We start from the raw sequence: 27,671 nt of genomic DNA on the forward strand, positions 1-27,671 counted from the left end.
CTTGGCTTCAGGATTGCTGCAGAATTCATCATGGGGACTGGAGCTGGGCGACTGTACCCTCTGGTCTCCCCAGGCCCTATGTGGACAGCGGCGACTGCGGGTGGGTCTCAGCCCAGCCTTGGGGCAGGGCCGTTGTGCCCAGGAGAGAAGGAAGCTTTCCCTCCTTCCTGATCAAGGAATCATGGGAAGGAATTCACTTCTCTTCTTTCCACCTGGGCAACAGACATGGAGACATACTAGATGCTTGTCAGATGCATCCCAAGGGGAGAGGTGGGGGGCTATGGAGGTGGAATGTTGCATACACTCTCGGAAATACTCATTGTGTCAGTCTGTTTTGCTTAACTGTGTTTCTTTTTCAGTGGTAGGGGTAACAGGGGGAAAAGATTATGGTGTAATAAACCAAAAAGTACTTCTAAAATTCTTCAGAAAAAAAAAGTGATTTCAGCTTCAAAGCAAAATACTCATTTGTACATTCCTTTAATGATAATGATACTGCACGTACTATGTGCCAGGCACTGTGCTAATTACAATTATTTTCAGTGGATCCTCACAACAGCCCTAGGTGCTATTATTATCCCATTTTACGGATGAGGAAATTGAGGCAGCCAGCGGTTAAGGGACTTGCCCAGGGTCACATAGCTAACTATAATAAAAACATTAATCATCATAATAGCTAGCATTTATATAGTGCTTTCCAGTTTGCAAAGCGCTTTACAAATATGATCTCATTTGATCCTCACAATCGCCCTGTGAGATAGGTACTATTATCATTCCTGTTTCATAAATAAGGAAACTGAGGCAGACAGAGGTTAAGGGACTTCCCAGGGTCACACAGCTAGGAAGTGTCTGAGGCTGGATTTGAACCCTTGACTTAGAGCTGCCCACACCTGCTTTCACGCCCACAGCCCTCGGTGTCTCTGAACAAGCCCACGCTCGAGGTGACCCAAGGACCAGAGGCCTTCAAAGGCCAGGAGTCATGCTTCTGCCCCTGCACCTTCTGGAAAGCCAAGGCAGGGGGTTGGTGGACACCCACATCCAACTTGGTGGGGCATTATGGAAAGATCAAGGGGCCCCGGGCTCTCCCTCTGCCTCACGGGGCCTGGCTCACCCAGGCAGAGCCTCAGTTTCCCCCTCTAAAATGAGAGGAACGGCCTCTAGGGCCTCGCTAAGCTCTCGGGGGTTGGGGAGCGCCCCAGGAACCGCTGCCTGGGCCCAGAAGTCCGGGGTCCATTCTCAGGGGCCGGCTGGGGGAGGCGTCTCCACCCGCTGCCGAGCCAGCGCAGCTGAAACCAAACCCTTTGGGTTGGGATCACATTTTCCTCTAAGATGCCAGCTCTGACAGGCTGCGGGCTCCGAGGCCTCCCCCTTGGCAACGAGGCAGGCACCTTGTCTCAACATGACCCCGTCTCCACCGCTTCTCCTTCCCCCGCAGGGGGAATCCACTTTTCCCATCAGACTTGTGACTGATGCAACCAGGCTTTGGAAGGAAGCCTCCTGGCCAGCTCCGGGCTCCCAGGGATGAGGTGCTTGTTCCACCTGGAGATGGCCTTTGGACGAGGCTGGTGTCAGCCGTTGCTGAGGCCGGGATCGGCACTCTCCCTCCCATATAATTAACACGTACACTAGGGGCCTTTTGGTCCACAGCTCGAACTGGAAGGTGGAAAAGGCTGGCTGGCTAGCTTGTCTGAGGTCACTGCTGAGAGAGGCTGGAGAGGAAGGTGGTGACTGCAGGTCCACGGGGCGCCACACCGGATGAATGTGTGCAATTCACAGGGGACAGAGACAATCTAGGGCGTGACGGGGAAAGGTCCGATAGGAACAGGAAGACGAGCTGCTCAGGCAGTGAGCGTGAGGATACGTGAGGGACAGGTCTGACATCCCTCTGATGTGGGGGGATCAGACCAGGCACCTCAGGCGTTGAGGAGAGCCCCCAGGATAAGCTCCGAGAATATGACCGAGGCGCCCCTGACGCGGGCTATAATCCGAAGGGTAAGGTCACGGATCAGTGACCCACCTCTGCCTAGGACACTTTTGTCCTATTGACAAAAGGCATCTTTAATATCGGTGTCCCATTATTTGCCGTCCTATCATCACTCAAGAGAAAAACCATTGATAGACACTTGGAAAAGGTCCCATCCTTAAGATCTTGGCCACAGCCTGCTATGGTCTCTGTTCCTGTGGCTTGTGCTAGGCTGAAGGAAGCCTAAACTCATGGTACGTGGAGAGAATGCTGAACTTGGCTTCAGAAGAACCAGGTTCTAACCACTAACTAGCTGTGTGACCTTGGACAAGTCATATGAGTCTGTTTCCTCATCTGTAAAACGGGCATAGGAACATGCGGTGGGATAGCCGCCTACCAATGGTAAAGAACAGAGAAATGTGAGCTCTCACAAGCAGAATCTAATCCAATTTTTGTGGGCCAAATCTGGTACATGTGGGGTGTCCCAAAAGTCTCAGCACATTTTAAAAGGTTTAACGGTGGCATTGAACTTTTGGGGTACTCTGCATGTGTGTGTGTGTGTATGTATACACACGGACACAGATGTACTCACATAGATACATACACAGATACACTCAGATACATACATGTATGTAAGAAATGAATATAAACACATGCCCACACTCATACATCTCTTTTTTGGTGAGGGGTAGTCTAACAGCCCGATAAAGTGCAGCGCGACACTGCTGTGGCCCTGCAGATGGTTGGATTCACCGGCAAGCTGGCCTCAAAAACTTGAGTCCTCTGCTTCTAGGCAATTCTCGCTGGGCTGACAGAAAAGGCCATTCCCAGGCGAAATGCTCTGCTTGCATGATCCAAGCAATTTCCTTACGTCTCAACCAAACGATAAACATTTATGAAGCATCTAGTATGTGACAGGCACTCTGCTAAGCACTGAGGATGTGAAAGGAGACCAAAGAGAATCCCTGCTCTCAGGGACTTAACAACCTACCTGCCTGGACTCAGGATGGCGGATGGCGCTTCTGTGTGAATCCAGCCTGAGAGGCCCAGCTCTTACTCGTCCTCGGACCTTGCAGTATGGTGCAAAGAGTTCGGTTCAAAGGTCAAAGAACAACAACAAAAAACAAAGGCCAAAGAACCTGGGTTCGAATAACATCTTCGTCTTTTGTTACCTATGTGACTGTGGGCAAACAGTTTCATCTCCCAGGGCCTCAGTTTCCTCATCTGTAAAATACAGGGGGGATGGGCTCGATGGTGTCCAAAGTCCCTTCCAGTCCTGGACTATGACTCTGGGATCTGCTGGATGGCTCAGGGGAAGCCAGACCCTGGCAGGAACACATCTGCGTGGCCACAGCCCCCTGGGGATCCCTGGCCTCGGTGTGCTTTCTGCTCAGAAGTGAACGGAACTTTCACAGCGGTGACAAATGGCCATCCCTCAGGGACCGGAAGGCCCAACAGAACTTGCCCCCAGCCCCTCCAAAGGGCCCCTCCCCATGCCGCTGGTGGTGGCTTGTGCCAGGGCAGGGCCGGACACCCTCTGGACGCTGCCCTGGGTTCTGGTGTGGGAATCTGCAAGCTGGCTTTTGCCTCTGAGGCCAGGAAGAGCCCGCGGCTTCTCTGACAGGGCTGGGCTGGCCTGGCCGTGTTATCTGGGAGGGGGGTGGCTGGAAGCGGGCCTTCTCTCCCTCCCCAACCCTTTGGCACTCGATGTATTTTTAGCCATGTGGTAAATGAGACATGATAATCTTATTATCTGACTTGGAAGAGGGGGACAGTGGGCTTAGCCTCCCCATCAGTTTGGCATCTTAATTGGAGAGTCTGCCTGAGTCTGGGAGTTCACTGCCTACTACTCGGGCTTTTCTATTGACGTGTCTTAAGGGTTTCATTATACCCATTAGGGAGGAAAGAACTCTCCTTTGTTCCCTGACAAGTAGGGTCCCATCCATGTCTTGGGAGCCCTGAGTGCTGTTTGCTTTGGGCCCTGCTGGGGCCCCGCTGCCAGGGTGAGCTGACTGACGGCCTGACAACAAGCTGCTGAAGGCAGGATTTCCCTCGGCCCATCAACCCTCAATGTGGAGGATTAGCGCCGAGGATAGCTTGACAATATTGACTTCAGCACACAATGGAAATATAATTAGGTACCTGACGTTGAGTGGAGAGAAATACTCCAACACTCATACCAATTAAAATAATTACACCAAATCTTCTGCATGCCACTTTGGAACAAAGCCTGTGGTTTCGCCTTTTTTTTCTTTTTCTTTTTTTTTCCCACCCCCTCCTTCCCGGGCATGCCGCTGACTTCATCTGGAGCCGTCAGAAGCCTTCCTGGTCTGCCGGGGGGAGCTCAAGCAGGAACTTCTGTCCAGGACCCAGACCTGGGGCAGGGGCATGAGCCGGCCTGAAGGCCGAGGACAGAATGAGACGGGCCAGGCAGGACCCAGGAGGGCAGGGCGGTCCCCAGGGCTGACTCATCGCCCGCCTTTCACTAGCTACCCACTGGTGCAGTGTTTGGCCTGGCGACGATTCTGATTTTGGGTTGTTTCAAAAATTAATGGAGGATGGCTTTTACCGGTATCCAAGGCCCAGGACCAGAGCCCATGGGCTGGTAGGATCAGATTCTGCGTCCTCTGGGCCAGATGGACGGAGGTCTCGCGCACACACTTGGCCAAAGGCCTCCGCTCCAGACCACTCGGAATCACGTTAGTGTGCAGGCAGTCCCTGGTCAGAGACGGGAGCTGCTGGTAAGATACAGGCCTTTTCCCTCTCCACTAGGCCTGCCTGCTGCTGCCCTGCCTCCTCGGCCCGTGGGCACTGTTCTAAGCTGTGGATCTCGAGTATTCCAGAAGCGGCCAAAGTGGAGAATAAAATATCTTCTTTATTTATTAGTTAATTCAAATTCTCTCTCTCTCTCACACACACAAGAAATACCAGGGGAGCTCAGACTTGCACAGCCCACTGGGTGGGTTTCTGTACAAGTCGTCATGGTCTGGCATTCAGACACAAACGTGGGCTGTGGGGAATCCCTCCTGTGAGGGACAGGAGGTTCCCCAGCTAAGGGCCATCCCTGGAGGAGCACACAGCAATCTGTCAGGAAGCAGCAGGGCACACAGACAAGGGGGAAGACTCCTTGCCTTCCTTCCTTTGATCAGAGAAAACATCTTTGGCTACATTAGCACTGGATTCAGTCTGGGACGGAGACACAATTGTAATTCTGCAGCAGGAGTTCTTAAGAAGAAGACAGGTCCATCGAAACCCTGTTAAAAAGCAGCTCCCTGGCCTGCCCTGGTGCTGAAAGGAGGCTCAGCCCCTGTGCCCACGAGAGCTGGGCCTCAAGGTCAAGCACAGAAAAAGGACGCCCTGGGAAGGCTGGCTTGCCTGAGGGAGGCAGCTGCCTGCTGTCCAAGTGGAGCACGGGTTGCTGGGGCCAGCATCTCTGCCACTGAAACAAAGGTTCTGCTTCCGTTCCCACCGCCATCACAGACGCAGGTAGGCTGGGTAACAGGGGATGTTTCAGGGCTGGAAAAACACTGCAAAAGAATAAAAATTTTATTTTCAGTCTGGCTTTTTTTTTCCCAAGGCCCTCGACAAAACATTTGTGTTACGCTGAATATTCTGATGGTGTTTCCTCAGGATGTCCTCTGTTTTTCTGTATCAAAGGCGATATGGGCACTTGGACAGGGGTGGGGGCAGTGGCGGGTGGGAAAGGGAGGCGGCGGGACCCCCTTTCCCAAGCGTTTTCACGCAGGGTGCAGCGGCAAACAGGCAGCCTTCCAGGCAGCCTCAGCTTCTTTCCTAACACGATTCCCTTCGTTGGCAGGCAGCTCGGGCAACAGGATCTGAGGGCGGAATCTTATCTACCAGATGCTGGGGCACACACATCGAACCCTGCATTTCCTGAGGAATTCTGTTCTCGCCTAAAGGCACCCACGGCTCACTTACCTCACAGTGACAGGCCTCCACTCTGCAAAGCCTGTGCAGAGGAGGAGGAGGGGGAGGAGGGGAGGAGGGGATGAGGAGGAGGAGGGGGAGGGGGAGAGGAGGAGGAGGAAGCTGCACCCTAACCAAAAATTCATGTTGCATACAGAAAAAGGTGCTTGAGGATCTCAGAGCTATTTACCCAAATGACCTCTGTTCTGTTTCTCTGTGGGCAGAGCTGCCAGCTGATGACGGAGATCGCCAGCCGGTGATCAGAACCCAGAGAACAGAAGCGACCCAGAAGGGAGGCAGAGCTTGGGCTAAGAAATTCTGGTCCTAGACCCATGGTCTAAGAACTGGCCTGGGTTCCTTAAAGAGAGTGATTCCTGGACAGATCAATCAATTGATCCCCAACCACCGTGCTAGGCACAGGGGCAGATAGGAAGAAGCCAGAAGAGGCCTTATAGATGTTCTGGTCCAACCCCCCTCCTTGTGTCAATGGAGACCCCAGGGCTGGGCTCACTGGGACAAGATTTGCTGAAGACCCAAACTCCCAGGAAAACAAGGCCTAATGAAGCCACCATTTGATGGCAGATACAGCTGGGCCGTGAAAGGAGGAGGGAAGAGCCGGGTTGTCCCTGCCACTGGCTGGGGGAGGGGCGGGCTCTTTCCCAGCCCTGTGCTTACTCGCCCACCAGCCAGGCCCGGAAACCAGGACGTCCCAGCCGTGTCACAAGTGAGGCAGCATCTCCCCCTTCTGGACGATCTACAGACCAGCGGCACCGTCTGCCTGAGCTGAACCTCTCATCATCTGCACTGGGATGGTCGCGCTTTTAATAACAATCCCCCAAATTTTAAATGTCTCCTGATGAAACAAGAACCTAATGGACAGCGTGCCGAGGCTCCCTGCCCTGAGCTGGCTGCCCATGAGGCTGGGCTGGGGGGGCCAGACACCCCCCGTCCATTCTCCCTGGGAGGCTGGGCTCCTGGGCCTTGGCCAAGCTAGAAAGGCCTTGAGCAGGGGCCTGGAGTCTGCCTAAGTCTGCTCATCATTGGGGCTTGGGAAGGGATGCTCTCTGGCTATGGCAGCTCGTGAAGACCCTTGGCCAGGCTGTGACACCTTGGGGGAAGAGGGGAGCGCAGCTCGGTGGCTTGGGGGTCACCACTTGGAGAGAGCCCACATCAATGACTAAGCGCTGGAAATCTCTTGGGAGGGTGCGGCCTGCCAGACCACCTGGGCAGCTCGATGGAAGCCGGTGGTCAGTGGTCTGAGGCCTAGGAGCTTGTGAACTTGTCTCGGGAGGCAGGCAGTGAGGGGAGTGAGGGCCAGCACCCAGATGCTCAGAGAGGACACTGGTGAAAGCCCCCTCCCCCCACCCCCACCCGCACACCATCCCGCCCGACTGACCTCTGGGCAGCAGACTCCACGGGCACATTTGGGCACAGGTTCCAGGGTGCGTGATGGGTTCGAATGATGTCGCAGGTGCTGAAATGAGTGGACTGAGAGGCTCAGAGACGGAGGAAGCTGCAGTAGCGCTGACAGGGAGGGACGCTGGGTGCTCCTGGGCTCGTCCAGGGATGGGCGCTTACCCTCAGCAGCCCGTGACGGTGGCCGGCAAGCCCGAGCGCTTGGTGATCCACAGCTTGGTCACTTCCTCGGCGCTGGTCGGGTGAATGCCCACCGTCTTCTTCATCTGGGAATATGTGGCCCCGCACCTAGAAGGCACAGCGAGATTTGGGGGCAGCACTGGGGAGCAGCTGAACAAGCTGTGGCCTATGAATGTAACAGAATGCTACTGTGCTGTAAGAAATGACGAGCAGGCGGACTTCAGAAAAACCTGGAAAGACTTGGATGGGTCTGGTGCTGAGTGAAGGGAGCAGAACCAGGAGAACGTTACACACAGTAACAGCCACATTGTGCGATGGCTAATATTGATAAACTGAACCCTTCCCAGCAATACAAGGATCTAAGACACCTCCAAAGGCCTCATGATGGAAAATGCTCTCCACATCCTGAGAAAGAACCACGGAGTCTGAATGCAGACCGAAGCAGACTATTTGCTCTCCTTTTCCTTTGTTGTTTTGTTTTGATTCTTTCTTCTCCTGGCCCCTCCCACTGGTTCTAATTCTTCTTCACCTCATGGCTAATGTGAAAATATGCTTAATATGAACATATAAGTAGAGCCTATATTAGATCGTGCACCGTCTTGGGAAGGGAGGGGGAGAAATCTGGAACACAAAATCTTATGGAAGTAAATGCTGAAAACCAAAAATAAATTAATTTTAAAAACATTGGGGGGGGGGCAGGTCATTGACACAGGCCACGGGACTGGAGAATTCCTAATGTTCCCAACCGTGGATGGGGTGGCAAGGCCAGTAGCGGGGGCCCTGAGGGGACTAACTTGGTAAAGGGGCGAACCGCGGGGCTTCGGGGGCTGCAGGGGCAGCAGCCCTCACCAGCCACAGAGCAATGCAGCCTGGGCCCCTCACAGATCCTTCCTGTTCTCTGCCTGCCTCTCGCCCTCCCCAGAAGGGCTGCCTCCAACCTTCTCTCTCTGCCACCCCGCTTTCTCTGGCAGGAGGCCCTTTCTTCTGACTGGACTGGAGCGGTGGAGGCCCCCTGTGTGGAGACCCCTCCTCTCCTCTCCCTCCCCCCCACATGTCCACACCCAGCCTGGCTCTGGGATGAAGCTGACCCTCCCACAGCATCCATTCCTCCTCTCTCCTCTTTCATTTCTTCCGTTTCCTGGGTCCATCTGATGCCCAGAAACATGCTCAGATCTCCCTGACCACAAACGCCTGTGCCTCGGCCTCGCCAGCCTCCTCACCCATCATGCTGTCTCCCTCCTCCACCCACTGCTCCCTCCCCCCTGCCCGCAGCCTTCTGCCCCTGCCCAGTCTGAAGCCTTGCCCGGCCGGAGCTCCCGCTGGGCCCCGGCTCTCCCCCGGCCTCTCGGTCACTCTTCCCCATTGGCTCTGCTGGCCTGTGGCCTAACCGCCCTTGGCCCCCTCTCCACCTGGACTTTCTTCCCGCCCTTCCCCATTGCTCCTGTGGATTTCTTTTTCACCTGCACGCAGGTGACTTCATAGGACCCTAGACTGGGAACCCCAGGGACTTCCCCAAACCCGTCATCTTCCCCTCCTGGCCCCACTCCTGCTCGAGCCAGGTGCTCCCCCCGCCCTCCTGACCACCGGGCCCTGTGGACTCACACTGCGCCCCTCCCTCCCTCAGGCTCACAAGAGTCCTGTAGCCGTCCCGTGTCTTTCCATCAGGGGGTCGCTCTGGAGAGAGCCCCTCCTTCCAAGGCCAGCACAACAAACGGCACAGCTTCGGCCCCAGGGGGAGTGTGGCACCTGCCCCGGCTGCCCCCCACCTCTCCCGGCTCACTCTCTGTCCTCCAGGCCCCTGGCCAGTCACGACGAGGCCCAGAAGTGCTTCCTGCTTATGCTCCTAGAGTCCTTGGGTGAACCGTTTCCAGGCCTCCTTACCAGGCTTCTGGGATCCCCACCCCTGGCCCCTGCCTTTCCCTTCTTCATGCCCAAGAACATTCCGTTCCTCCTTGGCCCCATTTGGCTCGGTGCCCCCCCAGCCTAAGGGCCCCCGCTTTCCTTCCAGGCACGAGAGATGCTGCTAGAAATGAATATTTCGGGATGTCTGGGGGCCGACCTCCTCGGGGTCAAAGGGCATGAGTGGTTTTGGTCCCTTTACTCACATGACTTTAAAGCATTTCTGGACCAATCCAGCCTCACCTCAGCTCCTCTGACACCCCCCCCTTTCAACGTGAAGCGGTTTTCACGTCCCTTCCACAAAGGGACCTAGCGGCCACCAAGTCCCATTCCTCTCTGAGAAGGGATCCCGTCTACCATTGGAAGACCTCGGAGGAGAGGGAGCCTGCCAGCTCATGAGGCAGTACCATCCACGCTGGGAGGGCTCTCACGGTCAGGAAGCCTTCCCTCGTTGCTCGACCACTCCAAGGCGTCTGCAGTCTCGCCTGTCCCTGACACAGACCCTGGGTGACATCCGCCCCTGGCCCTCAGCTCTCCTCATCCCCCCCAGCCCAGCCCCCCTTTCCCTCGCGCTTCTTTGGGTGACTCCCTTTGCTTTGTTATTCCTCTTCTTCGTTATATCAAGTCTCTATGTGTGTCTTTGCAATCCTCCCCGTCGCTCCTGGCTCTGGAAGGAAGAAGCCCCCCTCTTCCACCGGAGGCCCTGCAAATCCGTGACTCTGCACCCCCAGGCTTCCCTCCTCCATGTTAAGCTCCTTTTGCTCCTTCACCCCCCCATGGGGTGTGAGCACAGGCTCTTTCCCAGCCTGGCCATCCTCCTCTTTAGACCGCGTGCCCAGAACCGTGTGACTGGGACAGAAGAAGATGTGACCGGCATGTCCTGAGCCCCGCTGACGCCACTGAACACACAGGCAATGATGACCCCCTCCCCCGGGGGTGTGAGAGCAGAACCACAGCCGTGCCTAGCTTGGAGCCTCAGCCACGTGGCCTGCGCCGTGGCCCGCGCCCTCACGTTTATCGCCAGCGGATTTCATCTTGTTGGATTCAGTCTCGTGCTTGGGCCTGTCAAGAGCTTTGGAGCACAGTGGTCAGTCAGGGAGTTTGCCAACCCTTCCTCTACCCTGGGGAGACGTCACATGCCCCCTCTCAGTTACCGTCATCTCCCCCATTGGGCTGAGGCCTTCGGGGGCAGGGTCGTTTCGTTCTGTGCGTGCACCTGGCACCAGGCCGGGCACACAGGCTTGTTAACTGACTGATCCTATGTTCTCTGCCTTTCTAAACCACTAAGAAAACTGCCCAGAAGCACGCGGCCCCTCCCAGGCACCAGCCCTGAGGAGCGGATGGGGCCCTGAAATACGGAAGGAGAGTGCGTCAGACTCCTGGCTAGCGGGGGTATTCTCAGAGACAAGTATCATTCATTTCTCACAATTTGAACGAACCTGTCCCAGTCAGTCCTCATTAATCAGGTCTTAAGGCACTGGGGGGAGAGGGGGCTAAGTATACTGCATTTGTGTAAAACTGAGCTCCTTCTTTCAGTTTCCTGGATCAAACAAAGTACTCTTTGTAAATTGTTTAGCTCAGTGCCTAATAAATGCGTATTCCCTCCCTCCCCTTCCCTTTTGGAGACAGCCCAGAAACGTGGGCCTGTTCTGGGTCTCCAGCCTCAGCTGGCTGGGCCTTTCTTTGTCAGAATGGAGGCCCCTGGCTCGTGGAGGCTCATCATGTCTGTGGCAACCTTGGCGTTAGCCTCACCGCCACTCAGAACTCCCCAACCTGGGGGACCCACAAGCATCAGCCTCCCCGGGCGTGTGCCACCACACGCGGCCTCCTTCCCGGAATGCTACAAGTGAAGAGGGCCAGAGAGAGACCGCCAGCGGCCGCCGCACCAGGGCCGTGCTCCTGCCCATGGAACGTTCTGAGCTGACCTTCAGAGAGCCTCACCTGGGCTCCTGAGCACACGTGCGAGGCAGGCCAGCTCTCCACTTTCATGGACTTCCTTCCAATGGTTATTTTGGACACGACTTCAAAACGATGACGTCGCACAAAATGCCGTTCTAGAATCTGAACGCCTGGCAATTAATGGACTACAAACACATGTCGAAAATATGTGGTCTCAAGGTCCATTTCAATCAAACGTTCTGGAGCGGCTTCCCCCCACAACATGTTTGGGAGCGTCTCTTCTAATCCCATTTCTGCTTCTCATTTACACCAGTCACTCAAGGAGTAAAAACCCGCTAACGGCCACAGAACGACCTGGCGACGACACGCTGGACCGGCCGGTGCCCTTCAGACAATGCCCATCTGTTGGGTTACTCTCTTGGGTCAGGACTTGATAGGATATAATACTGTGGGCTCTAGGACGGCGAGGATGGAGGGTGACAGATTTGGCCCGTCCAGTGGCCTCCCCCTCCCAAAAGGCGCAGATGCTTTCTGTGGCAGCTCCAGGGCTGTGGAGGAGTCCCTGCTCAGGGCCCGGGCACAAGAGGAGGTTGGCCTGACTGGCGCTCGCCCCATCGCAGACTGTTCAGGGGAGAGTCCACTTTGAATGAGAGGCCACCAGAGCCAGGGATTTCTAAACTCTGCTATTGGGCACATTTTGAAAAAGCTCAGCCATGTGTCTGGTGGCATTACTTCTGATTTTAATCATGGTCCCAGGGCCTCCCTACCAGCCAGAAAGCTGCCCATTGGGTACTGAGGTGTCTCCCAAGGCAGCGAGGTGAAGGGAATTTCTCATATGAGGGAAATCTCAGATCTCTGGGGACAACCCAAAGCTCTCTTGCTCTCTGCAGCATGGCGGATCCAGATGGCGTAGGGCTCTGCCACGCAGCAGCGATAGATGGCAATTTCTTTCTTATGTTCCATGGAGGAAAATCTAACCCCCCTCACCATGACCCTAGGCATCAGAGTGGAAGAGTAAATGGTGCACTGTGCATAGCAGGGAACAGAAAGGGGGCCTTTTGAGGCCAGCCTGCCCAAGGGGAGCCCAGAGCCATGGCCCCAGGGCAGTTTCCTTCCTTCCCCCCTGATGGCATGTGCATCTTGCACACAGGAGGTGCCATCACTGGCTGAGGATGGATGGGTCAGGACACCTTTTCAGTAACCCTACAAGTCTCCCTGCCTGAAGCCAGCTAGGTTGACAATGCCTCAGAAGGCCTGAGGGGAAGATGTGCCTCTTCCGGGGGCCCCCCCAAGGCAGCCACAGAGGGTAGGGGGGCACTCGAAAGGATTTTCTGGGAGGTTGTATAATATTTGGCTGCAGAAGAAAGCTGGGATCTTCTCAAACTAAACCTGTGGTATCTTAATAAAGACCTGAAGTATTTTTGCTGAAAATATGCATAATACTACATAAAAGTAACAGAAAACACAGAGTCTTTTCAACTGTAGTGTTGCCAAAATTAAGCAGCTATGCTCTATAATCTCAGAATAATTTAGGAGGAGAACTTTATAAACTGAAGACATTCTTTTGTACTTACTTTATTCCAAGAGCAAATCCTTGAATAACTTCGCCTGCGTTGGGGCCGAGGAAATGAAGGCCGAGAATCCGCTGGTCTTCCCCTCGCAAGCACACCATCTGAAAACAATACAGCCCTAGTAAGGCCGGCCTACCGCCTGCCCGCCACCCACCCACTGTCCATGACACACCAACGTCTGTCTTCTCACATTCATGCACGGACTTTTGGGAGTTCTGCACGGCTTGGGAGTGAACTGTGATGGTGGGAATCGATCCCACAGGGTTGGGAGGAAGCTGGGGTGGGGACAGGGGAGCTGGGCAGACCCGGGCCTGAACAGGAGGTGCTTTCTTCTTCCAACTCACTGGCAACATTGAACAACTGATGGTTAAGGGCAGACAGTGGGAAGGACCAGGGCTAAGGCAGGAGAATTCCCCTTCCTGATCATTTCAGACCAAACTCATCCACCCAAACCCTGCACCTGCTCTTAGCTTAAGTGACACAGAAGGACTGGACATGAGCAGGACAGGGTCTCCCCAGAGTCTAGAATGAACACCAGCTCCTAACTCCTCTCTGAGGATGACGCTTGTGAATTATGGGGGACACAGATGCCTTTGGTCACCTTGTTCCCAGGGAGGGAGGGTCAGATTGGAAGGGCCTTGGGGGATCAGCCTGTCTGATGGTCTCATTTTAATGATGAGGATGCTGAGGGCCAAGGTGGTCACTCACGAGGTTGCTCAGAAGCCACCTGGGTAGCAGCCCCCACACTCCATGGCCTTTTGAGCTGGGGTTGTGTTCCAATGGGATGCCCTGAGCTCCCAGGCTTTCCCTCTGCTAGCTGTGTGACCCTGGGTAAGTCACTGCCTCTCTGGCCGTGGGTTCCACCCTGCGCAGGACTGTTGATGAAGTGCTCCATAGACACAGACAGTATTAGCTGGGCTGAATACTCACTTTGATGTAACACTGAGAGGAGTCTCTTTCAGTCACAGTAAATTCCAAGGGCTTATAATACGCATGATAAACCTGAAAAAAAGGTTGTGGTTAAAGAATGTCCCCAATGTGGGCCCCACTCTCGTGACCATTTACAGTCACCCAGGAGCTGACCAGAATTGCTTGCCCTGACCCAGCTGTGATGAGGAGGGCCCTTGGGCACCCGAGGTCATCCTGACGATAGCCTCTGCCTCTAACGGCTCCGGGGCCCCTGGTCGCTGGAAGGCATCTCAGTGGCCACTGAATCACAACAGGCCCTGCCCGAAACCCTCCAGGGCCAGAGAGCTCACTACCTCTCCGGGCAGCCGACTCCGCAGTGGGAGGCTCCTCACTGCTAGGAAACTCGTCCTCACATTGTGCCTGAACGTTCCCCTTGCCGCCTCACATCATTGCTCATAGTTCTGTCTTCTGGGCCCAAACGGACCAAATCCAGTGGCTCTTCCAAGCGCCCTTCAACTACCTGAAGCAGCGTTCTCTTGTCCAGACTAACCCTCCCCAGTTTCTTCGTGGACTCCAGGCGCTTCCCACCCTGGGTCCCTTCTTCATCTCTCCCAACTTATCAATGTCCTTTGTGACCTGTGTCACCCAGAAATGCACCCGAGGCTCTGGATGGGGCCTGACCAGTCCCCTGGGCTCTGAGCTCCTCTTAATGCAGCCTCAGATTCCGCTCCCACTTGGAAGCTTCAATATCCAAGTCAGCGTCCATCTAGACAAGGGGACGGCCGTGCCCTTGGGTTTGCCGTCTCCCTGGCGCTCAGTGCTCCCGCCACGAGCCCCAGCTTCCTCTGCCTTGCCCCTCTGCTCCTCATGGCTCCTTCATCTCTGTTCTGGCCCCACTTTCCTCCCCTCCCAGACTTGACCCTGCAGCTGACCAAGTGAACTACACACTGTCTTCCTTGCCTTGGATAATGGGATGTATTTGAGGTGCCTACATCACATCTGGCTAGAGAGGTCCAGAGGGCCAGGTAAGCTCAGGAGAGGCCAGGATGGAGTGCAGTAAGGGAGGTGGGGATGTGGGAGAAGGGAGAATGGTCTGCACAGCAACGGTAGTTAAACCTACAAGGGAGAGTAGAGAAAGGGTGGAGAAGAGGGGCGGGGACAGAGCCAAGGTCAGAGGATTCTGCAAAGGACGCACAGAGTCAGAAGCATGAGAGCCGGACAGTCTGGCCCCAACCTCCTTTTTTTCCAGCACAATCATATGTTACTGTCCTCATGGTCAAGAGCGCGGACAGACTGGCCTTCCCCATGCTCTAACTCCGCCCCCGCACACTGCCTTGTTCATGGCATCTGTAGCTATCTACGTGTTTTCTGGACTGGAGTCTGTGTATGCACGTCCACGGTGCCTCACCTAGCAGGCCGCAACCTTCTGGAGGGCAGGGGCTATTTGCCGTGTTTGTCTTGGTGCTTCTAGCACCTCGGACAGCACCCGACACACAAGAGGGGCTTCATGGGGATGGATGAAAGGTCATCCACTACACACGAGGCAGGCGTCACCTCTATCACAGTCGCAGATGAGGTGTCAGACAGATGCTGCCGTGACATCATGTGAAAAGGACAAAACATCTCAGCAAGCAGAGGGACACGGCCGTCTCATCCAAGCTCGGTAAACGCCCCAGCGCCTAGCAGCCTGACCCGTAAATGGCGGCTCCGCAAGCATGACACCTGGCAGAAGCCTTTCCGTGTCTTTAAAATCGGCAGCAGAGAGAGAGATGCACCCCGAGGCTTTGGGGACACACCTCTAGGTAGGGACAAAGCCACTGGGCTCCCTGGGTGGGGATGACGGACAGGGAGGGGGCTCCTAGAAAGGCTCTGCGCAAAAGCTGCACTTGGGCCGATTCTTGAGGGAAATAAGGGTCTAAGAAGTGGAGGTGAGGAAGAAGGGAATTCCAGGCATGGGCCCAGACGATGCAAGGGCGCAGAGGTGGGAGAAGGGTATTACATGTGAGGAACAGCCACAAGGCGAGGATGGCTGGGCGGAAGAGCGGGGCGAGGCTGGAGGCAGGGAGGCCAGTGAGGAGCTTGGTGCGAAGGGCCAGGACAGGCCTGTGCCTGCCTTCTCCCGCCCGACCAGGAGCTCCTGCGGGGAGAGCCTGCCTAGCCCTCATCACCTCTCCTCGGGAGCCCACACACCCCATCAGTGCCTGAAAAGGGCTGGCAGTCGCTTGGGGAGAAAGAAAACCCGGTGAACACTGAGTAAGTGCAAAGCGGTGGCTGGATGGGACACGGGCCTGGGCATCAGGGAGACGTGGGTTCAAATCCAGCCTCGGACACTTCCTAGCTGAGTGATGTTGGGCAAGTCACTGAACCACTGCCTGCCTCAGTTTCCTCAGCTGTACCATGGAGATGATAAAGCACCTACCTCACGGGGTTGCTGTGAGGAACAAATGAGATCACATGTGTAAAGCGCTCTGTGAAGGCGGCCTCCGGTGGTTAGTGTTTTTCGTCACCAGTAGTAGTAGCAGCAGTGGCGGTGGTGGTGGTGGTAGGGGTCACACTGCTCGGCACTGGACACAAAGGCAGAAGGACACGGTGCCTGCCCTCTAGGAGCTCCCATTCTGCAGGCCTTCGTGTCTGACTTTGCCACCCCCGTCCTGCACTCATGAAGTCCATTTCTGAACCCGACTGAACGCTTTACATTTTCCCCTATTAAATTTAACGTGAGATTTCACCCATTTTACCAGCACGCCATCTCTGCCTTTACCGGCTTTTCACTGACAGATTAGCAGCTTTGGTGGCACAACCCTGATTGCCGGGGCACTTCCCTTTCAGCTCTGGCTTCTTCACCTCGGCTGTGTTACAGACATCTGTGCCATGCTGGTGAAGCCCATAGATGGACCCTTTCTTGGCAGCCTGCTCTTAAAAGCATAAAGCAAAATCTGTAGGATTCCCAAGGAAACCCACGGCACTGAAGCCATGATCCGTTTTTGAAAAGTTCCTCACTGCCTGGGAAGAAGCAGACACCCGGACACAGCCAGCATCGTCTCTGGGTTGTCGTTCACCAAGTTCGGACTGGCGCTCCCTGGGCTGCCCTGTGGTCTCCCTCCCTCCGTCTTCTCCAGCGGGGTGAGGAGACGCCACACGATGACTCGTGGGCGGGACGGTGGATCCTGAGCACATCTCCGGCCCCGCTCTCATCCAGAGCTCGGGGAACACCCAATGGCACCAATGGGCACCAGCGAGGCTGGCCTCCCTGGGCTTGCTGAAGCCAGGCTGGCTCTCAGGGTCCATCACTTTCCTTTCTGGATGTGACTAACCACCCCTCCGGGCAAACATACAAGAATTCTGTTAGCAATCGAAGCCGAGCTCACTGCCTATACCCTAGGTAAACTCTTCCCTTTCGGAAGACGTGACATCTGCCCTCGCTCAGTCCCATGGTGGCCGTCATGGCCCTTCCCAAGCTCCTTGGGCCATGGCGCGTTTCTGTGACTCTCCACTCCCCCACCATTACCTGCCTTAGCATCTTCTGTGCACGTCCCCCCAACCATCTGTGCTCAGTGCCCCACCCACCCTGCTCTCTCTTCAGAAGATCTGAAAAGGTCCCTTCTCCATTGGCTTCCTCTACAAAACCTAGGCTGTGGGTCCCCACCCATCCTTTCTGAAATCTGCCTTCCCCGGATAGAGGGGGCATGCCACTCTGGGCCTCCTTCTGTTTCCCTCTTTCTAAAAAATATTTTTCATTCTGAACATGACAATCCCCAGAGAACCCAAGCAACAGACGAGGTCTGGACATGAAGCCACGACTCCCACCGTGCATGCACATTCTGGGCCAACGCGGTCAGCTGCCCACGCGGCTCCCATCCGTGGGCCAGATCCTCACAGTGAGGATTTGGCCCAGAACACCCATGTCCCCGTCTTCCTTCTGCCTTTTAAAGAACAAAGTTACCCTCGCCTGTCTTTGTCCCCCCAATGTGGGGTTTCTCAAACAGACTCCTCACTTCTTCCTCTACCCCAAGACCTCTTCTGCTGTCTCGTGGAAGCACGGAGGGAACCGGGGCTTTCCAAGGCCATGTCAGAAAAGCAAGCCCTGGCAAGTCCCACCAAGCTGGAAGAACTCCCAGGACAGGCTGGGGAGGGGCCAGGCCGGTGCCTGTCATCTGAGGACCAGCCTCGCCGGGTCCGGCCGGGGTGACAAGTGTGGCCCCGAGGAGGTGCTGGAGGAGGGTGGGCCCTACTGATGAAATCGGGCCGAAGCGCTCACTCACGCCCTCACTCACCAAGCATCCCCTCGGCATGGCCTTTGCGGTCTGGCCAGTCCCGGGGCACTTGGCTGGTCTGGGGACAACCACCTGGTCTCTCCCTCCTTTCACTGTTTTCATGGAAAAGCCACAGGATCAGGGCACCCCCAAAGGCTCCCCCACTTTGTGGAACCCCCAGTTGTCTCCCTGAGCCAGGGATGCCCAGGCCATTCACCTCCCACCGGAGCCACCAAAGACAGTGGCCAGCGTCAGAGACAGACGGTGCCTGCCTTCAGGAGAGAGTGCTGACCCATCCATGTCAGCTGGGCCCAGGCCAGCAGAATTATGGGAGAAGCCCCCGTCTGTAAGGCCCTGAGCTGTGTGAGTGTGTGTGTGTGTGTGTGTGCATGTATATGTGTGGGCATATGTGTGTGTATGTGTGGGAAGGGTGTCTTGGAGCCTAGGGACTATCTAGAGACCAGATCATAGGACACTAACTGGCCTGGAGGGAACCTCTGGGGTGCAAAGGGGGAGACAGAAAGCTGGGCGTTGCCCCTGTGACTGCATACTCCCTGGACACGGCTGGAACACCACGTCCACCCCATCCCACCTCCGACGTCTCCATCCCCAGGAAGCCCTCGGAAGGCTGGGCCGGGGCTCTGCTGGAGACGCGGAGGAGGGGGCGCAGGCCATCTACACCCATGGGGCCTGACAGCGTAACAAATGATCTGGATTCTCACATGTGCTGGGCAGCTATTAGCAATTAATGGAGCTTCAGAGAACATGGTTCTGACTCAAACAGTCCGGAAAGGAAAATAAACAAAGCCTGTTTGGCTGCTCCCCATCATGGAACACAAATCAACATCCCCAAATGTGGCCCGATACACTCGGCACGATCAAAGAGGGCTGGCAGACCAGCCCGCCATGAGGGAGCCCCAGCTGTCAGGACCGCGGCGCAGCGATGGGGAGGAGGGGGATGAAAGGGGACCAGCGAGGTGGGGAAGCCCACAGAGCACATGGTTCCAGGATGCGTTTCAGCCTAGATTTCCTGCTGCAGAAACCCTGGCACAAAGTGTACTTTCTGAGCCCACTGCCAGATGGCGACAGGGGCGGGGGACAACGATAGCTGCCCCCACGCTGGTCAGAGCCAGCATCTGCCCACGGCCTTCCCCTCATCTGGCCGGGGACATCCAGCAATCATGCCAGCCAAGAACAAGAATGCTTATGAGTCTGAAGAGCGCTCAATACACGGGATCTCAACTGATCCTCGCAAAAACCCCATGAGTGAGCTAGGGAGAGAGCTAAAAATGAGTCAGGGTGCCCTGTAAGAACCCAGATCCAGGCAGGAAGAATTATAGGACCTGATAAGGACTGCTTCTGGAGCCTTCAAAGAGAAGGAGAAAAGGTGCTTCTGAAATCCGGCAACTTCACGAAAAGACAAGATGACTGGGCTCCAGTCAGGCCACAGACTCAGGGGCATGGCTGAAAGGCCACAAAAAGGAGACGAGATGAGGTAAAGGGAGTGAGCTCCCTGTCCGTGGAGGTCCTGAAGACCCAGGCTGGAGAGAGGCAGCCCGCAGACAGCTCCAGGAGACCAAGCAGAAGGCCTATAAAGCCCAATCGGCCTCGTTGGCCCAGTCAAAAACGGGGCATTTTTGGCCCTGATTTCAGTGGTTTGGAGCATCTGGAACTTCAGGGGTGAGCTCAGCTGTCTGGAGTTTATGCCTCCAGGTCTGTTCACGCAGTGGCTGAGGGAGCCCAAGAGCACTAGTGGGGGAGCAGAGGGCCCCGTGAGAAGCCCTGGGTGCCGTTCCTAGCTCAGCTACATCTCACCAGTGTAACCATGAACCCATGTGACCTCCTAGGGCCTCTGGCTCCTCTGAGAAGGGAGGGGATGGGGTTAGACTCTGTATAAGGTCACTCCAGCTCCAAGTCTCATGGTCCTATAGACTGAGGTGGAAGGGAGTGGATGGCAGGATCTGTGGTTGCAGCCTTTGAAGGGAGAAATCTTGACTTTTGTTTTTTAAAGTCCCTGGCTGGAAACAAAAAGGGAATCTAAGACTCATTGATGACAAAATTGGGAAGTCCTGCCCAGACCCCTATACACATTTCTGACAGTAGTAAATGTAAAGCCTAACACTCAGGCACAAAAAAATCACCTTCTCCAGGATAAGACTGGGGAGGCAGGGTAGAAAAGATACCGAGGTCAGGGTGGAACGCAAGCCGATGGAGTCCACAGTGGGATATGACTGTCTTCCGCTGTTCTAAGGGAGGCACTGAGCCTACTGCCAGGGCAGGAGAGGCCCAGTGCCCTGTGCCGTCAGGGTCAGAGCCCCACCAAGGGGCACTGCATGGCGAATCTGGCGAAGGCCCAGGAGGGTGACCAGCGATCAGCTGAGAAACAGGCTGTTTGGCCTGGAGAGAAGACTTAGGCGGCTGTGAAGCTGGATTCTAGGATCTGAAGGGTTGTCATGTGAAAAAGGGATTGGACTGAGCCTGTTTGATCCCCGGGGGCAGAACGAGAAACAATGAGGACAGCGGCAGAGGGAAAGATTTGGGCTGGGCCTTAGGAAAACATGCTCCTAATGGAGAGGTCTGCAGAAGGAGATGGGCGGCCTCGGGAGACGGAGATGCTAGCCTTGGGAGAGGGTGAGATCTCTGCCTTGTGAGAAGGAGAGATCCCCGGCCTTGGGAGAGAGTGAGATTCCCGACCTTGGGACAGGGTGAGATCCCTGGCCTCAAGAGACAGGGAGATCCTGGCCTCGGGAGAGGGTAAGATCCAGGCTTTGGGAGAGGGTGAGATCCCTGGCCTCAGGAGAGGATGAGATCCTGGTCTTGGGGGAGGGTGAGATTCCTGCCTTGGGAAAGGGTGAGATCCCCAACCTCAGGAGAGAGTGAGATCCCATCCTTGGGAGAGGGTGAGATCCAGGCCTTGGGAGAGGGTGAGATCCAGGCCTTGGGAGAGGGTGAGATCCAGGCCTTGGGAGAGGGTAAGATTCCTGGCCTCAAGAGACAGGGAGATCCTGGCCTCGGGAGAGGGTGAGATCCAGGCCTTGGGAGAGGGTGAGATTCCTGCCTTGGGAGAGGGTGAAATCCCCAACCTCAGGAGAGAGTGAGATCCCATCCTTGGGAGAGGGTGAGATCCAGGCCTTGGGAGAGGGTGAGATTCCTGCCTTGGGAGAGGGTGAAATCCCCAACCTCAGGAGAGAGTGAGATCCCATCCTTGGGAGAGGGTGAGATCCAGGCCTTGGGAGAGGGTGAGATCCAGGCTTTGGGAGAGGGTGAGATCCCCAACCTCAGGAGAGAGTGAGATCCCATCCTTGGGAGAGGGTGAGATCCAGGCCTTGGGAGAGGGTGAGATCCCTGCCTTGGGAGACAGGGAGATCCTGGCCTTGGGGGTCTTCAGACTGGAAGAAAAGGTCTGTGTTGGAAGAGGGGAGGCTGGGTTGCCCAAATTGGCCAAGGTGGGTCTCAAAGTCTAAGCAGAAGGCTTGACCACTGACATGGCAGACAGGCCAAAGTGGGTACCCAAGGAGAAAGCCAATGGAAAGAGGGCTTCGGGAAGCCTGGCACCACAGCCATGGGCAGGAGATTGCAGAGGGGCCCCCAGCAGGAGGAAGGGAAGGGACACGGAGACCCTAAGAACAGGGGATGTTCAGGCAGCCCCACTTGGGACAAGATTCAAAGCCCCCTCCCCAAACAGGCCCCTCGCTGTTAAAGCCTTCCAGCCTTGTTCTCCCACACCATCTTGCTGTCCGGGCTGCTGAGTGGTGGGGTAGGTCACTGCAGAGCCCAAGGCCTCTCTGGGCAGGTTGGCTGAGCATGCGGGGCCCCAGGGAGGGCCCTTGGAATACTGTGATGACTGCCCAGAGGCGGTCAAGTCTGGCCACGCTATGAGTCTTTAGACAGAAGCATCTGATGCTTCCTATGCGAACATGGCCTTGGTCTCCAGGCAAAGGCCTTCCATGCCTGGCCACGCCTGAGAGCCACGTCCCAGGTCGGGCTCCTCCTTCCCACGCCCTGAATCACCACCTCCCTCTTCCCCTGTGCCCTGCACGTAAGCTTATGACCATCGCGCTGTCCCGTACCTCGATGCCTTCTTGTCCGTAGCGTCTCTCTGCCTCCTCCTCCGACAATCCCACACAACCATATTCCAGGGGAGTGAAGACTGTGGTGGCCACCTGAGGAGGTAACAACGGCGGGCATTATCGTAGGCTCGGGAAGAGGAGAACGACAGGCAAGCGACCAGCATCATCACGCTCATCGTGGCTGACGGGCCCGCTCCACGGGCCAGCCCGGGCCACAGGCCACAGGCCACACCCACTCACACGGACACACACACACACGTCTCTAGAAAAAAACGATTCACAGGGACTTTGGGACCACCTCCAGCACGAGACTCGACACCTCATAAGAAAAGGGGGCGAACGAATGCTCACATTGTCGTAGTCCATGAGCTCTGCAGAGTGACCAAACAGACGCCGTGCCAGCAGCTTCCCCGCCATTATGGCCGTGGGGGTCAGCTCAGGACGTCCCTGAACGAAAGAGCATAGAATGATTGCAGCTGGGAGCTGAACAGAACCCCCCCAGCCCCCAGGATTCCCAAAGCCAGGCAAGCGGCCATCCCCTGGCCTCCACTGTCCCCAGGGCTTGGCTCCCTTGTTCAGTTCGTGGGCTGCCCAACTGCCCCCACTGCCCAGCATCTCCCTGCCTGGCGGGGGCCCGCTGGGGTGATGAGCCAGGGCCCCCCTTTGATAACGCTGATGGCCGGGTAATCTCAGGAGGAGAGACGAGGGAAGGAGGCGGGGCGGCTTCCGGCAGGCTCCGGAGTGTCTCCGGAGATAACTTAGGTGAGAGCAGCAGTGTGAAAAGAGGCCCTTTCTGAGGATACCAAAATGACTAGTCTACCTGCCACGGGCTGGTTGTGAGAGCCCACACAAGGCGCTGAACCCGCGGGTGGTGCCGGGCACCACGCTACTGACCGGAAGCAACAATCGATGTGGGTTCTCTGGATGCTCCTGACATTGAGACCACAGCCAGCTCCCTTCCTGCCCTCCCCAAGAAGAGGGCCGTGAAAGGAGGCTTGGGCCGCAGTGAGAATGGGCGAGCACGGGCAGGCAGGCTGAGCGGTGCCCAGGCCTGGGAAGGCCGAGGAGCCAGCCGCAGCTTCCGCGTGGCATTGGGCAGGGCTGACCGAGAACCACCCTCAAAAACAGCCAGCGACGAGGTCACCGATGCCAAGTACCCCAGGACACTTATTTGAAAACCACTCCAGGCTTTGTACTCAACCGACAGACCAGAAACCCTTGGAAATCTCAGGGCTAGCAGTTAACTCCATTTACTTTCCAGTCTCTCTGTGTCTGTCTCTCCCACCTCCTTCCTCCCTCTCTCCCCTTTTCTTCCCTCCCTCTCTCCTCTCTCTTTCCTCCCTCCCTCTTCTCCTCTTTCCCCCCCTTTCCTCCCTCCTTCTCCCCTCTCTCCCCCTTTCTTCCCTCCCTCTCTCCTGTCTCTTTCCTCCCTCCCTCTTCTCCTCTTTCCCCCTCTTTCCTCCCTCCTCCTTTCCCCTCTTTCCTCCCTCCCTCTCTCTCCTCTATTTCCTCCCTCCTCTCCTCTCTCCCCTCTTCTCCCTCCCTCCTTGTCCCTCCTCTCTCTCCTTTCCTCTTTCCCTCTCTTCCCCCTCCACCCTCCTTGTTCAGCGGAAGCTCCCAAGACGAAATGACCATTGGGCCAAGCTTAGTGACTCGTCCTCTTTGGCCGAGGCCACCTCTGGGCACTGTGCCGTGCTCAGGATGCCGATGGCCACCAGATCAGCTGGCAGCTTCCCTGAACTCACATTGCCGAGCCCCCATCCTTGTTACCCACAAGGATTCAAACTAAAATCCTCCCTTTCCTGGCCAGGCCATGAGAAATTCCTCAATCCCAGGCCTCCCTGCTTCGTCCCAGACCCATCCAGTCTCCAGCCACCGCTTTGCCATCCCACTCCGCGCAGGCCATTGGCCAGACAAGCCTTCCACACGTGTGCCTGAGACGCCGCTGCCAATCACTGCTGGAGCAGGAAATACAGATGCTGTTTTGGCATTCCACAGATGAACAAGAGATCGGAAGGGCAGATAAAATTGTGAGAGTGATGCCTCGCATACCACGAAGCTTGACTAATTACTGAAACACCCATGGATACAGAGCACAAGATCTAATTAAATACTGCTTTCTGGCAAAGCCCGGATCCACGGGCAGATTCCCACTGGTGTGAGCTGCTCGGAAGGATCCCACCAACATTACTGGAATCAGGAGCCAGGGATTCCTCGGACAAGTCAAGACCCTTGGAAATACAGAGATGGATTTTTTCGACCCAACTCACCCTGGCCTTGGTCCTCAGCACCCCCTAAAGACTGCAGGCTGCTTCTCAGCCCACTGCTGAACACTCTCTGATAAAAGGGAGACAAGGATTGGGCTCCAGAGGCTGCAGATAGGCAAGCTTTCTAACGTACACAGAGTTAAAGGGCCAAGAATAATGGTGTTATCTGAGGGTGGAGTGCACCCAGAATGTACACAAAAGCCTCCCCTGAAATAATCAGGTCTTCTACCCCATTCACGGGCAGAGGAGTGTTCCTTGGGAGATAAGGCCCCAAACAACTGCGGAGCCCGATAATCAGGCGCAGAGAGGCCACACAGTAGGGACACCTCCACAGTCAACAGGGAAAAGTAGGTTTTTACTGAGGGAGGGGGAAGTGACTTTACATTTCTTGATCTAAGAGAGCGGCGCCTGCCTGGCGCTCCCAGCTGGCCAGCCGCCGTCACGGGCTCTGCCACTCTCCCCTGCACCAGTTCACACCAATCTTCCCCGGTTTCCCTGAATCTTCCTCCTTTTCACTCCCTGTGGGAGAGCGACCCCCCCGTGTTCAGGCACACATCTGATTTCTGGCCCTTGGTGCTCACGACAATGCTGCTAACGATACCTGTGCCAGAGGGGCGGCTTCTCGCCATCACCAACCTCCTTGGGACGTCACCCCAGGACGGGAATGAGAACCACAGCTGACGCCACAATGACAGTAGCTGGTACATCTAAGGTGCTGTGAGGACTGCAAAGCACGTGATAAGTCAGATCCTCACAGTAACTCCGGGCTCCCCATCTTACAGTTGAGGTGACTGAGGCAGACCGAGGGGAAGCGGCTTACCCAGGGCCACAGAGCCACTTAGTGTCTGAAGCTTACTGGACATCTTACTGGAAGGGCTCATCTGTCTGAAAATAGCCCTCAGTGGTCTGATTCAGTTTAGATCATTCAGGTGCTTCTCCCGGTGCTCGGTAGGCAGAGCACCTCCCCAGGAACATCTGCCCATGGGTGAGCAGATGACTGCAATCCCAGGCTTCACGTCCTCTCCCCCGCCCCCCCATGGCAGTCTGCAACAGTGAAAGCAAATTCTTAGGTGCTTCTCTTTTGGGGGGAAGGTGGCACATTTTAGTTTACTTGGTAACAACGTGTCTGACTGTTTACTGAGGAAAATGACTGTCAGCTTTGTAACTAACAAATCCTTTCCAATCAGAGAATCCTCTGTCCTATGACATCCATCAAACACCCTACTGGGCAGTGCCCTGGTGGGACATGGGAGAGTGGGTGGGGGGCTCCCCCCCATCGAAGGGGCAGGTGCTGCCTCCTCCCTCCTCCAGCTGGACCATGCAGCTGAGGGAGATCCTTTGGGGAAGGCAGCCCTCACCCTGGGGATGCTTTCACGGGATCAGTATCTGATTCTGGCCCACTTAGGAGGCTCAGGGCTTGGAGATATTTTAAAACTCATCAGCTGTTGGATTAATCAACAGTGAAGTCTTGCATTCAACATAACTCACAAATACCAGGTTCCTAATCCCACTGCTACAGACCCTTTGGGCACCCCCCAGGGAGCCCCTTGGGGCAGCCAGGACTCTATGGCAGCTCTTTCCTTCCTGACCCCCCCCCAATATGGATGGCGTCTTATGATAAGGAATGGCGTCCAAACACCGGTGTCTCCTCCACCCTTTCTGACGCTTCCCCTAATCCAGGGCCCTGTTTAAAACTTGGTTTTAAAAACATTCTGATAATGGCATCACGATGGACTCGGTCTCCTCTGTCACAGTCTACATGGAGTCTTAAGCGTTTCAGAACATGATTCTGAGACGAGGTCTAGAGGTTTCACTGAGACAAGGAAGCTAAGGGCCCTCACCCTAATGGGTTGGGTGGGCGTGGGGCCCGGCAGCCCACACTGGCTGCTGTCCCCCTCTGTCAGCCTCCTGGCTGCTTTGCTGGGATCCACGGGGCACTGGGGCCATGGGGTTCAGGCTCAGATAGAGGGGAACCTCAGGATTCAGTGCAGGGGACATGACTGGGTCTCATGCAGTGAAAGCCCAGGGTGGGGCTGAGCTGTCTATCAAGCGATAGCTCCTGGGATTGTGGGGTTCAGGGCTTGGATGCCCAAAAGATGAGGCCCAGGGCATCCGGGGGTGAGGCTGAGAGCTAGAAGCCTTTCTCTTCAAGCCCTGGGCCCCCAAGTGGAGGAAGGGGAGCCCTGCCAGGGGCTTCTCCTCTGTCCTCCTGGCAGCCACCAGTGACTGGGCAGCCAGGCTTACCATCTGCCTGCGGAGAGCCCCCCAGGGCACCGCCCAAGGTGCAAGGGCTCCATCTGGCTGCCGGAGTGTTCTGCGAAGAGCAGAGCAACCCACCCCTCTAACTAATGAGGCAAAATTGGGCACTACAGAAATAAACGGAAGTCCACCAAGAGGACCAGTATCCGAGAAATGAGTCAGGGGGCAGTGCAGCCCTATGGAAAGACCATGGCTCTGGAGTCTGACAGAGGGGCCTGGGTTCAAATCCCGCCTCTGATGCTTGTGAGACCCTGGGCCGCCAGAGAGGGAGGGGGTCTGGATCCCTTTCAGCTCCAGCCCAGAGGCCCAGGAAATGCCAATTCCACCTTAGAGCTCAAAGCAAATGTGCCTTATCCACTCGGATTAGGAAACAGCTGTCCAGAAACATCTATTACTGGAAAGCAGACTTAAAAACAAGCCCCACAGAGAGCACGTTAAAGCTGGAAGGGCCCTCCGAGGCTAGACAGGAGCCACCAGAGGCCTGGGAAGGGATTGTGACTGGTCCAAGGCCACCCCACAAGGACAGAGTAGAAAGAGCTTTGGGCTCAGCAACACAAGGCTCAGCCTTAGACCCTGCTGTCACTTCTGGCTCGGGCAGGGGCTTTAGCGTCAGAGAAAGAGGCTGCAGTAGTGGGCCTCAGGGCCTTTCCACACACGAAAGATACAGAGAACCAAGGAAGGAAGGAGGAAGGGAGAAAGGGAGGAGGGAGGAAGGGAGAAAGGGAGGAGGGAGGGAGGGAGGAAGAAAGGGAGGAGGGAGGGAGGAAGAAGGAAGGGAAGGAGGGAGGGAGGAAGAAGCATTTAGGAAGCACCTACTATGTGCCGGGCACTGGGCTACAGGCTTTACCAATCTTTGGCACACTGTCTCCACATCACAACTCTGCCATACTCAGCATAAGTCCCATTTTAAGAGGCATCGTTTCCCACTCTCTTCAGTCTGCTTATGGTAAAAATCATCTCATTTGGAGGTTGGACTTAAGCCTCTCTCTGAATTCAGGGTGACAAAGTGTGCTCGCCACAATGCCCGGCTGGGTCTGAATGAGCCCCAGGCTGCGGCCGTA

General features: G+C 55.9%; 1 protein-coding gene across 5 annotated transcripts in view; it reads right to left on the reverse strand.

The window, feature by feature from the left end:
* Nucleotides 1-4,815: 4,815 nt before the first annotated feature.
* The window catches only part of TXNRD2 (thioredoxin reductase 2), a 93,549-nt gene continuing 70,693 nt past the window's right edge, over nt 4,816-27,671 (reverse strand). For 3 of the 5 annotated variants that reach the window (XM_020996426.2, XM_078154467.1, XM_020996428.2), the window contains exons 13-18: nt 22,436-22,531; nt 22,085-22,177; nt 13,783-13,854; nt 12,856-12,953; nt 7,284-7,591; nt 4,816-5,487 (exon numbers count right to left, since the gene is read on the reverse strand). In XM_020996426.2, coding sequence (XP_020852085.1) covers nt 7,468-7,591; nt 12,856-12,953; nt 13,783-13,854; nt 22,085-22,177; nt 22,436-22,531 — 483 coding nt within the window. In that variant the 3' untranslated portion in view covers nt 4,816-5,487; nt 7,284-7,467. Of the gene's footprint in view, nt 5,488-5,508; nt 6,706-7,283; nt 7,592-12,855; nt 12,954-13,782; nt 13,855-22,084; nt 22,178-22,435; nt 22,532-24,952; nt 25,076-27,671 lie in introns of those variants that run through there. The other 2 variants (XM_078154466.1, XM_020996429.2) reach the window with 2 other exon arrangements.

This window comes from Phascolarctos cinereus, unplaced genomic scaffold (assembly GCF_003287225.1).
Source record: "Phascolarctos cinereus isolate Bilbo 61053 unplaced genomic scaffold, phaCin_HiC Scaffold_4;HRSCAF=312, whole genome shotgun sequence".
NCBI classification, from domain to species: domain Eukaryota; kingdom Metazoa; phylum Chordata; class Mammalia; order Diprotodontia; family Phascolarctidae; genus Phascolarctos; species Phascolarctos cinereus.